This window comes from Erinaceus europaeus, chromosome 12 (assembly GCF_950295315.1).
Source record: "Erinaceus europaeus chromosome 12, mEriEur2.1, whole genome shotgun sequence".
NCBI classification, from domain to species: domain Eukaryota; kingdom Metazoa; phylum Chordata; class Mammalia; order Eulipotyphla; family Erinaceidae; genus Erinaceus; species Erinaceus europaeus.
The window spans coordinates 95,434,710-95,450,123 of NC_080173.1; the positions used below are offsets into that span (position 1 = coordinate 95,434,710).

Consider the following 15,414-nt stretch of genomic DNA (forward strand, 5'->3'; position numbering starts at 1 on the left):
CGATTACGGGGGGGGGGGGGGGGGCGTGTAGATCTGCTCCCCGGGGTAGGAGTGGTGGTGCGGGGACAGGGGGTGGTGCGTCCAGGGAAGGAGCAGTCGGGCTCCTCCCCCAAGCCTCTGGCCCATTCTCCAGCAGAGTACTCAGCTACGCCCACCCTAGCCGGAGCTGGACTTCTGGGGGTGTATAGCTCTGGGGGCGTGTAGTTCTGGGCGCATCACCACCAAGACGGGGGCGCTAGGGGTCACCCCGTTCTCAGGCTTCTCCTCCAGCGGCTCCCCTAACCGGTCTTGGGCGGATAAGGGTCGGACCCCGTGGAGGCTGGGGGTGGTGGTGGCTGGAGTGAGTGCAGGTCTTGGTGAGTGGGGGCGATCGGTCCAGAGGCGAGGAGGACAGGGAACGGGGCGTGGCGGAGGTGGGGTGCAGGGGGCTCGGCAGAGGCGCTGGGGGGGCGTCGGGGGCCGGGAGACCGGGAGGCTGGGGCCGGGGTGCGGGGGCCGGACTGGAGCTGGGGCCGGGGTGCGGGGGCCGGGCCCGCTGGTGGCCGGAGGCCTCGGGGCGGGTGGGGGGCTCCCGGAAGCGCGGCCCGGCCCGGCCGGGGCGGGGCGGGGCGGGGCGGCTGCGGCACTGGGCGGCTGGGCGGGCCCGCAGGGCTGTAATCGGATCCGGGAGGGGGCGGGGAGGGGCCGGGCCGCGCGGGCTGGGGGGTGGGGGGGGCGCGGAGCCGGGCTCCGGGCCGGCCGGGCTCGGCGCCTGTCAAACCCCTCATTGTTCGCAGCTGATGTCACTCGCAGTTGTGAGCGGCCGCCGCTCCCGGGGACAATGTGGGACTGAGCGGCCCAGCCGCCGCGCCGCCGCCGCAGGACAGCCCCAGAGAGGTAGGGCGCCGGCCAGGAGGGGCCCCGCGCCCGCGGGCTTGGAGGCTTCGGCCGGGGGGCGGAGAGTCTACAGGCCCGGGGTCCGGGCTGGGGGCTCTGGGGGGGGGGGCTGAGGAGCACATCCCCCAGCCCCACACGGGCCCAGGCCAGCACAGGTGGGGGGGCGCTGACCCGCCAAGGAAGCCCCCCAACTAGGGAGAGACTTCCTTGGTCTGAGCCCCCCAGATTTGAGGTCCTTATCCCCGCCCCCAAGTGTGTCCGTCCTTTGGATCCCTCTTCTCTATATCTCCTTCCTGCCCTGGGCTTTGGCTTTCTGCTCCATCTCTGTCCCCATCTGCTATCCCCCTGCAGTCTGGCTCAGCACACACCTCTTCCCATTCTCTGCAGTTGTGTGTGTGTGTGTGTTTTGGGGTACACACAGACCTCCAAACCAGGAGTTTGTGGAGATAACAGTTGGGGGCTTGCCATGGTCCCCCCCTGTGTGGCCTCTTAGCTTCTCAGTTCTGATCTAGCTTCTTAGTTGGGGTACTGGGGCTTGGGGGGGGGGGGCATCTGGCCACTGACTTCTGAATCTTATGCCTGCCTGGCCAAGAGTGAAGTACCCGCTTCTTCACTCCTGCATCTCCTGCCCGCCATCTTGAGACCTGTGGCACCCAGTGCCCCACCCGGCCCCAGCACCCGGGGAGTGGCCTCCAAGGGGATGCACCAGGCCCAGCTGCAGGCCCTCCACCCCGAATGTGGGCGTATGGCCCCCACCAAGTGCAGTCTAAGTTCCTTCTTGTTGGACCATCAGAGTATGTTGGGGCTCTCCTTCCCCCACAAAGAGGTCTTACACCCCAGGGATGTCCCAGGAGCTGAAACCTCTGCTTTGGCCCTCACTTTTTCTTTGAGATTACTTTCAGGGCCAAAATCTGAATCTTAGCCTTTTCCCACTCGAAGGCCCCCTAGCCCCTTGGGATCCTGGAACCCCTTCAATCTCCCAGGCACCCCCACCCCAGCCCCCACCCCTACCCCCACCCCACCCCCCACCCCTACCCCCACCCCACCCCCAGCCTTCATCAGCATGCAGGCTCAGACTGCCCAAACACAAGGGGATTGTTCTTCTGGCATGCTCAGGGTGGGGGGCTGGGAGCAGGCGGCCCACACACCCTGGCAGGCCCAGGCCATGGGGAGGCTGGCTCTGCCCCTCCCTGTGTCCCCAGTTAGACTCTGTCCACCCTCCTGACTCCCAGCGCTGCAACCCCTCCTGCCTCCATTACCATTGCCCAGTGCTCTGCCCTCGCCAAGCTCTGAGCCTTCTGGCCCCTCCTAACTCTGCCGCTCAGGTAACCTCTCAAAAGAGTCCCTTCCTTTCTCACCTCAGATTCCTCTCTTGACTGGTGAGGTGCTTCCAGCTGAGACAGGCTGAACCTGACTTTGTAAAGCCTGTGTCACACCCCTGCTTTTCTCCCAGCCCCATGCCCCATGGAGAGGCCCACACCAGCCCCCTGGAAGTCTTAGGGACCAGTGCAAATCCCCATCCCCCCCATCCTCAGTGCAGTGTCCAGAGAACCCCTAGGCCTAGAGAAACAGCAAGCAAGGGCAGGGGCTGGGACACTGAGGAAGAGGTCTTGTCTAGGTAGACCCTGACTGCCCTGGTCTGGGGTCTGTGCCCTGGATCTTCTCGCCCACTCTCACTGCTCTTGTGGACCCTCAGCCCCGCCTCTAGTCCCCAAAACCCACAGGCTCTGTGAGCCAGCCCTGTCTTCACCCTCATAGGATAGTCTGGTCTGGTCCCCTGCCATCACAGAGCTGTCTGTGTCATGGAAAGATGGGCTTAAAAATGCTTAATCGGGGCTCCTTTGAATTACAGACTTATCATTTGGGGACTGCAGAGGCCTGACTAATTGTATCTGACTTGGAAGGTTGAAGAGGGCTTCACAGAGGAGGTGGCATTTGAAAGTTTTAACAGAGCAGGGAGGAGAATGGAGATTTCCATCTCAGATCAGTCCGGGCAAAGACCCAGAGGCCTGGAGGTACAAGGAGTGCTCTGCAGTCTAGGTCAGGGTAGAGATCTAAGGGGTCTTGAACCTGTCTGTGGAGATCAGGTTACATTCCTTGGGACTTGGGGTGCAGAGGGTGGCCATTGGGCATCAGAGTGACCCAGTCTCCATCATGGAGAATGGAAGCTAGAGAAATCTTTCCCCACTGGGTAAGGCATTGAGGGGATGGGTACCTGTGGGCGGGTCCTGTGGTCACTGGAACCCAGCCTGGACCTGGCCTCAGTTTCCCTTGCTGTGGGTGCGGCCAGAGTCTACGGCACAAGCCTGGGCTGAGAATTCAGAGGCTGGAGTTCCAGGACCCCAGATCAATGCTCTGTAGTACTGCCCCCCCCCACACACACACACAAGCTCTTCCACGAACTGCGTACTAGTGACTTGTCTTGAGGCTGGGGGCATGCGGATGGTGGGTCGGTTCTTAGGGAAACCGGGCTAGTCAGGAAGAACGAGCATATCCAGGGGAGGGTTTGGGCAGGGGAGGCAGAATTCCTCAGTCCTGGTCCCTCCGAGCCCAGTGTCCACCCCTTGCCACACCCTGCCTCATCTGATGGCCTGAGCCATCCCCAGCATCACTGGGTGTGGCCAGCATGGCTGCTTTGGGCGTGGGACTAGAAGGAGGCTGCTCGATTGGGGGCTGAAGGTGCGGAAGGGGTATTGGAGGCTGTAAAGTGGGGGAAGAACTGGCAGACTGGACCTCTTCCCTCTGGTCTGCACAGGTGAGTCTGTAAGCTCTGCTTGGTCCAAACAGTCTGATCAGCAGAGACCAGGGAATCCCCTGAGGGGTGGGCCAGGCCACTGGAGTTGCCTGGCCTCGGGCGCCCTCCCTGCCTCTGGATTGTTCTTGCTCCAGAACAAAGCCTGGGTGGACACTTGATCCCTGCATATGTGTTGTGTGTGTGTGTATGTGTGTGGGGGAGCTGGCTAAGCCCCCCAGCCCTTTGATTGGGCAGCTGTCATGAGAGAGAGAGAGACACAGACAGCTGGGGGGGAGGGGCAGGAAGAGGCAGCCACCATCGTTTACACAGCTGTCACTCTCCCCCCCCACCCGCCCCCTCCAGCCTGAGTGGCAGGAAGCCAGGGACCAAAGGAGTGGGCACTGTATGTGGGGAGGGGTCCTGGGGAGCCAGAGGGAACCCCTGAGATCAGAGGCCTGGTCTGAACATGCTGTGTTCTGCCAGGGAGCCCTGCTGACCAGAGGGAGCTGGGCACCCCCAGAGGTGAGCTGGAGGTCAGTGTGGCATGTCTCCTGGCTGCTATGTGGGCAGCGCAGTAGGGACCCAGGACCCACCAGGCTGGAGTGGCAGATAACTTCCAAGAACCCTGGTGAGGACAGCGGGAGAGCCAGTAATGTCTAGTATGGCTGCTTTGCTCTTAGGCCCCCCCCCCATATTAATTTGGGAGACATGTAGAAGGACCTCTCATTTTCTACTAAAGAGAGGAAAGACACTGAGGCCCCTTTCAAACATGGACACAGACAGACCAGCAACACCCTGTCTCCCCTCACCATACGTATGTCTGTCTAACAGCTGAGAAGATCGAGGAGGTCCAGGTCAGGTGAGGGGCCTGACCAAGGTCACTCTTTAGATGAGGCCGAAGGGCTTTGCTGCAGATCTGGGTATCTTTTTCAAGGCAAGATTCTGACAATATTCCAGCCACACACATACCCCCAACTGTATGTCTGTGAGGTGATGTGGAAATATCAACTCGCACACCAGTTACTACCACAAAGGGGTCCTGGAACCTCAGAAAATCCTGGAGCTTAAGACCATAGCCCTGGGCAAGTTATCAGTCCTTTTCCAAACACGACACCCCTATGCTAGCTAAGCAGGGTGTTAGAGATGGCTAACTTCTGCTTCCCACCTTTGAAGTGCTCCCCACTAAGTAGAGAACTGATAGGCAGGAGCAGCTGGAAAGGGGAAGCAGGTGGGGAGGTCTGTGACAGAGAGACCCCTGAGCCAGCAGGCTGGACACAGCTGGAGTCACCACACGTACCCCTCAGTGACCCTGGGCTGGTTTTGACCCTCTCTAGGCATCAGGCTCCCCTTCTGTTTGGTGAATTCGCCTGTTCCGCTAGCCAGTGTGTCCCGAGAACCTTTTCTAGCCTGGACTGAGTGCTGGGAACACAAAGTGCAGGAGGCCGCCTTGGCGCCTGCTCGAAGGGGCTCCTGGCCTTGGCTGTCCAGGGAGACAGAAACCGAGCACGTCATCACAAGTGCTTTGATGGGGGAAGTGCAGGCGGCTGGGAGAATGTTATTAGCAAGGGCAGCCAGCTCGAGGCTGGCCAGGATGTCCAGAGAGCACGGTGCATCTCCTGTGACCTCTGACCTCTGGAGAGCCTATGACAGAGAGTGGAATAAGGATTATGTGCTTAGGGACGCAGCGGGACATTGTCCAAGATGAAGAAACAAAACCATTTGCCATATAATGACTGGGAAAGAACTAGGCTGGGCTCTCTTTTCTAAATGCAGGCCTAAACTGGGGCTAGCAGAACCGTTCCAAAGGGGGCCTTTGAGTCAGGGTGGCATAGGGAGCTAAGGAGATAGGTGTCCAGTGTCTCTGTGGTGTTCTGGGCCCAGAACACCCATCTTTCAGCCCCTCCCAACTTACACACAAACCCTCCCAGACAGAAGGAATTTGCAAGGTTGGAACTTGGTTTTGGTTCAGACCTGGCATCAATTTTCTAGTCCCCTAGTGAGCTTCTCATCAAGGCTGAGCCTTGGGTGGGAGACAGCCACTAGCAGAGAGGGATTTCCAAGTAGGATCAAGGTTCAGGATTAAGAAGGGGCATGAAATGGGGTCAGGGAGGGGAGGGAGGGCTGGCGGCTGGGCTAATCCTAGCAGCTAAACTCTGGCTCCTCCTCGCTCCATCAGTTTAGGACCCTGAGATTTCTCAGCCCTTCCTTTCTTAGTCTCAGTATTTCTTCCATTTTATAGGTGAGACCCAGAGCCCAAGCATTCTGTTCCTGGTCCAGTAGAAAGTGTTCCAGGCCAGGCACACAGCCAGTCTGGACGCTTCTACTTCCTTAGCACATAGGAGAGAATGGACTACAGTCCTGACACCCACCCAGCCCCACTGTGCAGACTGAACTGTGCCCAGAGCTGTGTGCAGGGAGTCTGTCTTAATGACTCCTAGGGCATAGGACTAACTGAAAGCAGGAGCAAGAGAACCCCTCCCAGAGTCTCACCATCTTCACTTCCCCTCTCCCTTTCAAGCCCGTCTCTCCTCCCACCCCCAATTGCTCTGGCTCCCTCTCCTGCTGCTCCACTGTGCTCTAGTCAGTGAGGTGCTGGCCGGTGCACACATGTGACTCTTAGTGGAAGAAGACTTTCAATCTTAATTTGGAAGGCCCAACCCCCATTGGTCCCCTTTTCTTTTCTTTTCTTTTCTTTTTTTTTTTTAATTATCTTTATTTATTGGATAGAGACAGCCAGAAATCGAGAGGGAAGGGGATGATAGAGAGGGAGAGAGACAGAGAGACACCTGCAGCACTATTTCACCACTCACAAAGCTTTCCCCCTGCAGGTGGGGACCCGGGGCTTGAACCTGGATCCTTGCACATTGTAACATGCACTGAACCAGGTGCGCCTCCACCAGGCCCCTACAGCAGTCCCCTTTTCTGAGAGACCCTACCTCTCTCTCTCTGGATTCCTTTCAGCCTCTTAGTTAATTCTCTCTTCTGACATATGGAGGAGGGGTAAGGAAAGGTCCTTATGGAGAGGGGATGCCTGTCTCACTTTTATTCTCCCAACTCTTTGGGAGCAGGGTTGGAACACCCCCCCCGCCCCGTCTTACAGATGAGGAGGCTAAGATTCAAATGGATTGACAGCACTGTCCAGGGTGACATAGCTAGCAAGCTGCATGCATGTGTACTATTAGGGGGGCATTTGAAATTCAGGGTCCCCTTTCTGGGAGTTTGGTAATCTGCCTCGGGTCCCCATAGAAGGGTATGGGACATGGCAGAGTTTGGCTCCTTCCTCTCTCTCTCTCCTCCAAGATTTTATTTATTAATGAGATAGGAAATAAGAAAAAGAACCAGCCATCACTCTGGTACATGCACTGTCAAGGATCTTAGGACCTCATACTTGAGAGTTTAACATTCCATCTATTGCGCTACCTCCCAGACTGTGTCTATGTTGGGCTTCTTTCTCTCTCTCTCCCTCCCTCCCTTCCTTCCTTCCTTCCTTCATTTCTTTTTATTATTTATTCAAGTTTAATGAGAAATAGAGAGAGAGATGGAGAGAAAGGCTAAGCACTGTTCAGCTCTGGTCAGTGGTGGTGCTGGGGACTGAACCCGTGAGCTCTGAGCCACAGGCGTGAAAGTCATGTGCAGAACCATTATGCCATCTCCCCAGCCCCCACTGGGTTCCTTTCTAAATCCTCTTTTTTTAAAAATTCTTTTTTATGTATTTATTTATTCCCTTTTGTTGCCCTTGTTTTTTTTTATTATTGTAGCTATTATTATTTTTTAAATAAAATTTTTAAAATTATTTATTTATTTTATTCCCTTTTGTTGCCCTTGTTGTTTTATTGTTGTAGTTATTATTGATGTCGCTGTTGTTGGATAGGACAGAGAGAAATGGGGAGAGGAGGGGAAGACAGAGAGGGGGAGAGAAAGACACCTGCAGACCTGCTTCACCGCTTGTGAAGCGACTCCCCTGCATGTGGGGAGCTGGGGGCTCAAACCGGGATCTATGCCGGTCCTTGCGCTTCGCACCACGTGCGCTTGACCCGCTGCGCTACCACCTGACTCCCCTATTGTAGCTATTATTGATGTCGTTGTTGGATAGGACAGAGAGAAATGGAGAGAGGAGGGGAAGATAGAGGGGGAGAGAAAGACAGACACCTGCAGACCTGCTTCACCGCCTGTGAAGCGACTCCTCTGCAGGTGGGGAGCCGGGGGCTCGAACCGGGATCCTTATGCCGGTCCTTGCGCTTTGCACCACCTGCGCTTAACCCGCTGCGCAACCTCCCGACTCCCCTAATCCCTCTTCTATTGCCCTGCAGAGCCAGCCTGGCCGAGGTGTGGACACGCTCCCGGGCTGCTGTGGCCTCAGCCCCGCTGGACAGGATGAACAGCTCAGATGCGGGGCTGGAGGAGGAGCCAGAGCTCAGCATCACCCTCACGCTGCGGATGCTGATGCACGGCAAGGTGGGCGGCCGGGGGAGGGCAAGGTGGGCCCTTCTGACCACGGAGGGTTCTGAGGTGTCTTACCTGCAACGGAGCCCTGAACGCTGGGCATCGGCACCTCCCTGACTCGCCCCTCGTCTTGTTTGCAGGAGGTGGGCAGCATAATCGGGAAGGTAGGTGCCTGGCTCTGTTCTGTGTATCCCCTCCCTCCTGCCCCAGACCTCGGTCCAGGCTATGACTCGGTCTCTTTTGTCTCCCGCAGAAAGGAGAGACTGTAAAGCGAATCCGGGAGCAGGTGAGGATGGAGTTTGCGGGAGGAGCCCAGAGCAGCTGGCTAGGAAGGGAGGGGGCATCCCTGTGCCCCCTTTCCTCTGAGTGCAACTATCTGGGGTGACCATTGCCTTGCCTCGACCGGGACCCGGAGAGGGTGGGGGGGAGACAGGCTCCTGGTGCAGACATGGAGGAAACACGCCACTGCCCAGCGTTTGTCCTGTGCCCCCAGAGCAGTGCCCGGATCACCATCTCTGAGGGCTCGTGCCCCGAGCGCATCACCACCATCACAGGGTCCACAGGGGCCGTCTTCCATGCAGTCTCCATGATCGCCTTCAAGTTGGATGAGGTCTGCGACAGGCTGGGGTGGGTGGTAAAGGGAGGCCCCCACCCCCAGAAACAACAGGACTCCAGGTCCCCACACTGGCTCCAGAGGGGTGCGGGTGGGGAGATCAAGCCCAGGGCAGGGTTTTGTTTTATTTATTTATTTACTTATTTATTTATTCCCTTTTGTTGCCTTTGTTGTTTTATTGTAGTTATTATTGTCGTGGTTGTTGTTGGATAGGACAGAGAGAAATGGAGAGAGATGGGGGAAGACCGAGAGGGGGAGAGAAAGATAGACACCTGCAGACCTGCTTTACCACCTGTGAAGCGACTCCCCTGCAGGTGGGGAGCCAGGGCTCGAACCAGGATCCTTACATTGGTCCTTGCGCTTTGCACCACCTGCGCTACAGCCCGACTCCCATTTGTTTGTTTTTTTTTACCAGAGCACTGCTCAACTCTGGCTTATGGGTGGTGTGGGGGATTGAACCTGGGACTTTGGAGACTCAGGCAGGAGAGTCTCTTTGCGGAACCATTATGCTACCTACCCCTGCCCCAGGGCAGGGTTCTTTCTCGCTGGAGTCGGAATTGGGGAGAAGGTCCTTCCTTAAGGGAAACATCAGGGGTACAGACCACTGACACACAGCCTTTCTTTCCAGGACCTTTGTGCTACACCTGCAAATGGTGGGAACGTCTCCAGGCCCCCAGTGACACTGCGCCTTGTCATCCCTGCCAGCCAGTGCGGCTCTCTGATTGGGAAGGCTGGCACCAAAATCAAAGAGATCCGAGAGGTGAGGGGAAGGGAACACTGCAGCCAACTCTCCCAACGCTCCTGTAGAGGGGGAGCCTACCGCTACCCCCTGGGGAGGGGCTGGGCCTGAATTCATGTTCTGCTTGCAGACCACTGGTGCTCAGGTGCAGGTCGCGGGGGACCTGCTCCCCAACTCCACGGAGCGTGCTGTCACCGTATCTGGTGTGCCCGACGCCATCATCCTGTGTGTGCGCCAGATCTGTGCTGTTATCCTGGAGGTGCTGCCCGGGGTCTGGGTCATGGGGGGTGGTGGTGGCCTGAGCTGGGCAGAGCTGTTGGGATTGGCTTAGTGGCTTCAGGCTCCCAGGCTGTGTCCACCTGGACAGGACGAGGAGGCCGTTGAGCATATGGATCTGCTGGGGAGGTGAGTGGGGTCTGAGTGGGCCCTGACGGAGTCTCCCCATTTCTGCCTTGCAGTCCCCGCCTAAAGGAGCCACTATCCCGTATCATCCAAGCCTCTCCTTAGGTACCGTGCTTCTCTCCGCCAACCAGGTGAGGGGAAGGGGCCACTGTGATGTGGGAGAGGCCACGGGAGGAGGAGTGTGGGAGTCCAGGGAGAGGGAAGAAGAGACTCCAGCCAGACCTCCCTGACCTGTCACAACAACCCTCTTTGTCACCTCAGGGCTTTTCTGTCCAGGCCCAGTATGGGGCTGTGACCCCAGCTGAGGTGAGTGACACACAGTCCCAGGTACCCCTCCTTCCTGCGCTGTGGCCTTTGACCCCGGGCCCCTCTCCTCTGGCACAGGTCACCAAGCTTCAGCAGCTCTCAGGCCATGCGGTTCCCTTTGCCTCTCCCAGCATGGTGCCAGGTGCGCAGGTGGCTCTCCTGGGATGGATTGGGGGGGGAGGCAGGGAAGGGAGGGTGCCCCCCAGAACCATCAGAACCATCCCCAGCCCGCCTTCTCCCCTCAGGACTGGATCCTGGCACACAGACGAGCTCACAGGAGTTCTTGGTCCCTAACGATGTGAGCAGCAGCGGACCGGGTGTTTAAGGGTGGGGGCTGAAGGACCCGGAACCTCTGCATGGCCAGGGGTTTGAACTCCACTCCCTCCTCCCACAGCTGATTGGCTGTGTGATCGGACGCCAGGGCAGCAAGATCAGCGAGATCCGGCAGATGTCGGGGGCGCACATCAAGATCGGGAACCAGGCCGAGGGAGCCGGCGAACGACATGTGACGATCACAGGCTCGCCGGTCTCCATCGCCCTGGCCCAGTACCTCATCACTGCCTGGTGAGTCGGGGTGGGGGTGAACAGGGCTCTGGTCACAGGGCCTAGGGACCCGAGAAAGGTATAGGGGGGTGGGGAGAGCTGACCTTCCTCCTTCTGAGTGTGTCCTCTGCCACCCCTAACCCTGACTTACTCACTCCCTGCTGCCCCGCCACCCTTGTGTCCTTTTCCGGCCTCTGTCTTCTTTCCCTGTGTCTTTGGCCTCCGCTAACTCTTATCAGCTTGTCCTCTCTTCCCATCCTCCCCCTTCTACCTTTCCCGCCTGCTTCCCCCAAGACATCTACCCCACGCGTGTTCCCGGTTCCTCTCCCATTTTTCACCTGATCTCGCCCCCCTGTATTTACCCTTATTGGCTTCTCTCTCACCCCACCTTTCCCTTCATTTCCCCCCCCCCCCCGTATCACTTTCTCCAGTCTAGAAACAGCCAAGTCTACCTCTGGGGGGACGCCTGGCTCGACCCCTGCAGACCTGCCTGCCCCCTTCTCGCCACCCCTGACTGCCCTGCCCACAGCTCCCCCAGGCCTGCTGGGCACACCCTATGCCATCTCCCTCTCCAACTTCATCGGCCTCAAGCCTGTGCCCTTCTTGGCTCTACCACCTGCTTCCCCAGGGCCGCCTCCGGGCTTGGCGGCCTATACTGCTAAGATGGCGGCTGCCAATGGGAGCAAGAAATCTGAGCGGCAGAAATTCTCCCCCTACTGAGGCCGGCTGAGGCACAGCACAGGCACAGGCACAGGCACAGGCACAGGCAGGACCACCGGCAGGGAGCTGCCTCCACACCTATCCTGCCCGAGGAAGCTTCATCCTGGGGTCCCAAATGCCGCTAATGCCCAGACGCATGGATGCACCCCCACCCTGCTCCACTCTGTGGGAGTTCCTCCTCTCAGAAATGGGACAGTTTTTGGCCCAGGGTTCTGGGAGCTTTGGCAGCCCCAGGACAGGGCCCCATCCCCCTAACTCTGTGCTTGGATAAAGGGAGTATCCTTAGACCCCCCTATACTTTGGGGAGTTATTTGAGCACTGTCCACCCCTTAGGGCTTCCCAGCTTACCGCCCCGCTGTGGGGGTCAGGGAGGAGGGCCGGGGGATGGCTAGGGGCCATGCTTCTCTCCTCACCTCCCCGCAGATTACTGCTGCTTCCACTGATACCCTTTTGACTGGAATGGACTGGCTGGGCCTGGCAGAGGGCAGCTCGTAGAGGGAGCACTGCTGGGTAGTTGGGGGGAGTGGCGGGGGGCAGGGGACAAGTTCTCAGCAGCAGACACTCTGTACAGTTTTTTCAATCCCTGTTTTTGAATAAATATTCTCAGAGACCAGGAAGCTGTGAAGCTGTGGGTGTTGGCGGGGGGTGGGGTGGGGATGACAACCCCCCTCCATCCAGAAAATGAGGGCAGCGGAATCCCCGAGAGCCTGCCCCGCCATCTGTGAATCCAGCAGTCCCAGTGGGACCCTGACTCCTTCTACATGCCAGTTCTGAGGCTTCAGGGTCTATTGGGGGGGGGGGCAGGAACAGTGGGGGAGTGGGAAGGAAAGGTCATGTTGTTCAGCCTCCTGCCTCTGGTACCAAACTGGCTGTGTTGTTTTCTGGGCATTACAGAAGACGATGCAGGAGTGTTCCAGTCGTGTTGTCCAACCTCTGCTTGGTGTAGATACCGTGGTTGTCTTTCTGAGTGTTTCTCCCTAAGCTCCTTCTGCAGTGGTTGTGACAAAGGCCCTGCCCTCCAGGCCCATCTTCTGCCGCCCCCCCGCCCCCCCCCCCCCTCTTCTCTGTCCTGCCCACCTCTGCCCCTCCTCTAGCCATGAATGACCGACCACATCACCCAAGCGGCAAGAGCCCTTAGACAAAGTCCAGGGTGCAGATGGGGAAACCGGGCTCTATGGAAGAGTAGGTCTGTGCACAAGACCACACAGACTTGGGCCCAGAACCCTGGCTTCCCGGGCCTCCCCGGGTCGCAGGCACCCTTTCCCCTGCTCCGGGGCCAGATGTCCAGCAGGCAGGGCCGACTTGTCTGCCACAACTCGTGTAGGAGGCTGGACCGGCCCCTTCTGGTTCCATCCTCCTCGCTCCAGTCCTGGGCTCACTGTGGGGTTGCGATCCCTCCACATCCACATCCACATCCGGAGGGGCTCGGTCTGGAGCCTCAGGAGGTCCTGGAGCCGGGCCCTCTGGAGCTTCCTGGAGGTGCCGCAGAAGCGCCCTTGGGTGCCAGGCCGTCGGGGGGCAGGCCCACGGGGCCCGGGGCAGGGCTCGGTGGGCCAGGCGGCCCAGGGCCCGGCGCACAGACCGCTGCAGCAGGCCGTACAGGAAGGGGTGCGCCGCGAAGGCCGAGTAAGCGACCCAGGTGAGCGCCGTCTCGGCCACCGCGGCCTGCGCAGCGGGCGCCAGGCAGGCGCAGCCGTAGGGCAGCCAGCAGGCCGCGAACTGGCCCAGGGCGAGCGCCGGGGCGAGCGCCGCCTTGCCCCCGGGCAGGGCCAGGGCCAGGGCCAGGGGCGCGGGCAGTCGCGGCCGCGGCCGCGGGGGTCTGCGGGCGGCGGCGCGGCGCGCCACGAGGAAGAGGCCGCCGTAGGCGCCGAGCAGCAGCAGCGCGGGCAGCGCGAACGCCAGCAGCGCCCAGAGCGGCCGGAAGGGCGCCAGGCCCCCGGCCAGGACGGAGCAGCGCGCCGGGGCGGGCGGCGGGCCGGGCGGCGGCCCGAGCAGGGCGAGCAGCCCCAGCAGCGCGGCGGCGGCCCACACGGCGGCGAGCACCAGGCCGGGCGGCGGCCGCGCACCGGGCCGCAGCGGGTGCACCACCAGGCGGTAGCGCGCCAGGCCCAGCGCCGCCACGCCCAGCGTGCAGGCGGGCAGCAGCGCCCCCGAGAGGAAGCGCGCGGCGCTGCAGGGCCCGGGGCCCAGGGGCACGCGGCCCAGCCCCGGGGGCGGCGCGGCCAGCAGCCCCAGCGGCATGATGGAGGCGGCGGCCAGCAGGTCGACGACGCACAGGTGCACCAGGTAGAGCGCGTCGCGCAGCCCCGGCGTGCGCAGCACCACCACCAGCAGCGCGCTGTTGCCCAGCAGCGCCGCCGCCTCCACGACGGCCGCCAGGATCCAGGCCATGGAGCCGGAGACTTCAGTGGCACTCAGCCCCGTGGCGTTGGCCATCCAAGCTCTCCGGCGTCAGCCTGTGTGGGGATGCAGAAGGCCACATGGAGCGTCTCCCCCGGCTCCATGTCCACCCCCCAGTTCTGTGCTCCCCTGGCCCTCACCTCTTGGGCTGCGCGGGCGCTGGCTGCTTTGCCCAGGGCTCCATGCTCTTGGGGGCTTGGCCTGCCCCATGGAGGGCTGGAGGGCTGGAGGGCTGGAGGGCTGGAGGGCTGGAGGGCTGGAGGCCTGGAGGCCTGGAGGCCTGGAGGGCTGGGGTTGCAGGCTCTCTCCTCTCCCCTCCCCGGCTCTTCTCTAGCCCCTGCTGGAGATGGTACTGGCTGATACTCTGATGTCGCCTTTAGAGACACAGAGCTAGCATGGGAGGAGCAGAGCCTGGCACCACACCAGCCCCCTGGGTCCTAGCAGCTGCCAGCTGGAGGCTGGAGCCTGTGTTGTGGATGTGTCTGGGGGTGCCTGCAGAGGGGACCAAGAGCAAGCTGGAATCTAGACTAAGGCCTTTATAGACTATGGGCTTTGGCGGCAGCCAGACCCTGCTCTGCCTTACCCGGGGCGACATGTGATTCCACATCTGCTCTCCCCTCTCATCCCCATCAGTGGGGGCACTCAGCATTCAGCGCTTCCTCGAAGGAGAAACTGAGGTACCAGTGATACAAGAGGTGGAGCCACGAGGACCCCTCTAGCCCCAAGAAAGAGGAGATCTCTTCGAAAGAAAGGAGACGTGGCCTAGGAGGTGGTTCAGTGGATAAAGCACTGGATTCTCAAGCAAGAGGGTCTCCTGAGTTCAATCGCTGGCATCACGTGTGTCATGGTGATGTTCTGGTTCCCCCTTCGTTAATAAAAGAAAGAGAGGAGGTGGGGTCAAGTGAGGGGAAAATCCAGGGCCTGGCACACTGTAGGTGCTCAGCTGGTATTTATTAGCTTAGCACAGAACAGCTGCTTGGTGACGTGTGGAGCAAGGAAGAAGTTTTATTTTGGTTCTGCTGCTAGTAAATAAGTCCCTTCCTGCTAAAAGATCCCCGAATTCTCTTTCCCTTCTTTCCTCCGTCCCTCACTCTTTCATTTTTCTCCCTCCATCCCTCCCTCTCTCTCTGTCTCTCTCCCTTTATTTCAGGTTTATGTATTAATGAGAGCATCACTCTGGCACATACAATGCTGGAGATTGAACTCGGGACCCCACACCCAATGTTTTATCTGCTGTGTCATATCCTGGGTCACACGTGTTGAATTTTCCTTGGGAAACCACTCTCCTCAGTTCTCAGGATGCAAAGGTTCTAGGTGTTGTGAGCAAACTTCCCTACCCTCTGTTATCTTGATTAGGCATGAAACTCAGTCATAAGCAGAGGTGGCAAGCTTCCTCTTCATCCCTAAGGAAAATCATGTGACTCTGATGGGTCCTATCCCCCTAGCTGAAGTCACCCATTCCATGGCCCTATAATCTTACAGCTTACACTTGTATCTGAAACTCCTTCCTCCCCTCTGAACCCCAAATTTGGGTATCCATCTGCTTTTTCAACAGCATTTCTGATGATTTGACTTATGAGCATCTTGGGTTTTCTTTGCTTTTTTTTTTTTTTTTTTTGCCTCTAGGGTTATCTCTGG

General features: G+C 59.3%; 2 protein-coding genes across 5 annotated transcripts; one reads left to right on the forward strand and one right to left on the reverse strand.

The window, feature by feature from the left end:
* The first annotated feature begins 686 nt into the window (after window positions 1–686).
* Window positions 687–11,989, forward strand: PCBP4 (poly(rC) binding protein 4). Of its 4 annotated transcripts, none has more exons than XM_060204567.1 (13): window positions 687–876; window positions 7,921–8,065; window positions 8,194–8,217; window positions 8,307–8,339; window positions 8,547–8,663; window positions 9,295–9,426; window positions 9,536–9,664; window positions 9,864–9,938; window positions 10,069–10,113; window positions 10,192–10,255; window positions 10,359–10,411; window positions 10,508–10,677; window positions 11,285–11,989. In XM_060204567.1, the coding sequence occupies exons 2-13, from the start codon at window positions 7,985–7,987 to the stop codon at window positions 11,316–11,318; spliced, it is 957 nt and encodes a 318-aa protein (XP_060060550.1). In that variant the 5' UTR covers window positions 687–876; window positions 7,921–7,984; the 3' UTR covers window positions 11,319–11,989. The 4 variants fall into 4 exon arrangements, with proteins under 4 accessions (XP_060060550.1, XP_016045565.1, XP_060060551.1 ...); XM_016190079.2 differs by having other exon boundaries at window positions 688–876; window positions 11,800–11,989; XM_060204568.1 differs by lacking the exon at window positions 11,285–11,989 and adding an exon at window positions 11,093–11,230 and having other exon boundaries at window positions 688–876.
* On the reverse strand, window positions 11,945–14,297 carry GPR62 (G protein-coupled receptor 62). The gene is made up of 2 exons (XM_060204564.1): window positions 13,917–14,297; window positions 11,945–13,832 (listed from the first exon to the last, which is right to left on the reverse strand). The coding sequence occupies exon 2, from the start codon at window positions 13,810–13,812 to the stop codon at window positions 12,511–12,513; it is 1,302 nt and encodes a 433-aa protein (XP_060060547.1). The 5' UTR covers window positions 13,813–13,832; window positions 13,917–14,297; the 3' UTR covers window positions 11,945–12,510.
* Between the last annotated feature and the right edge of the window lie 1,117 nt (window positions 14,298–15,414).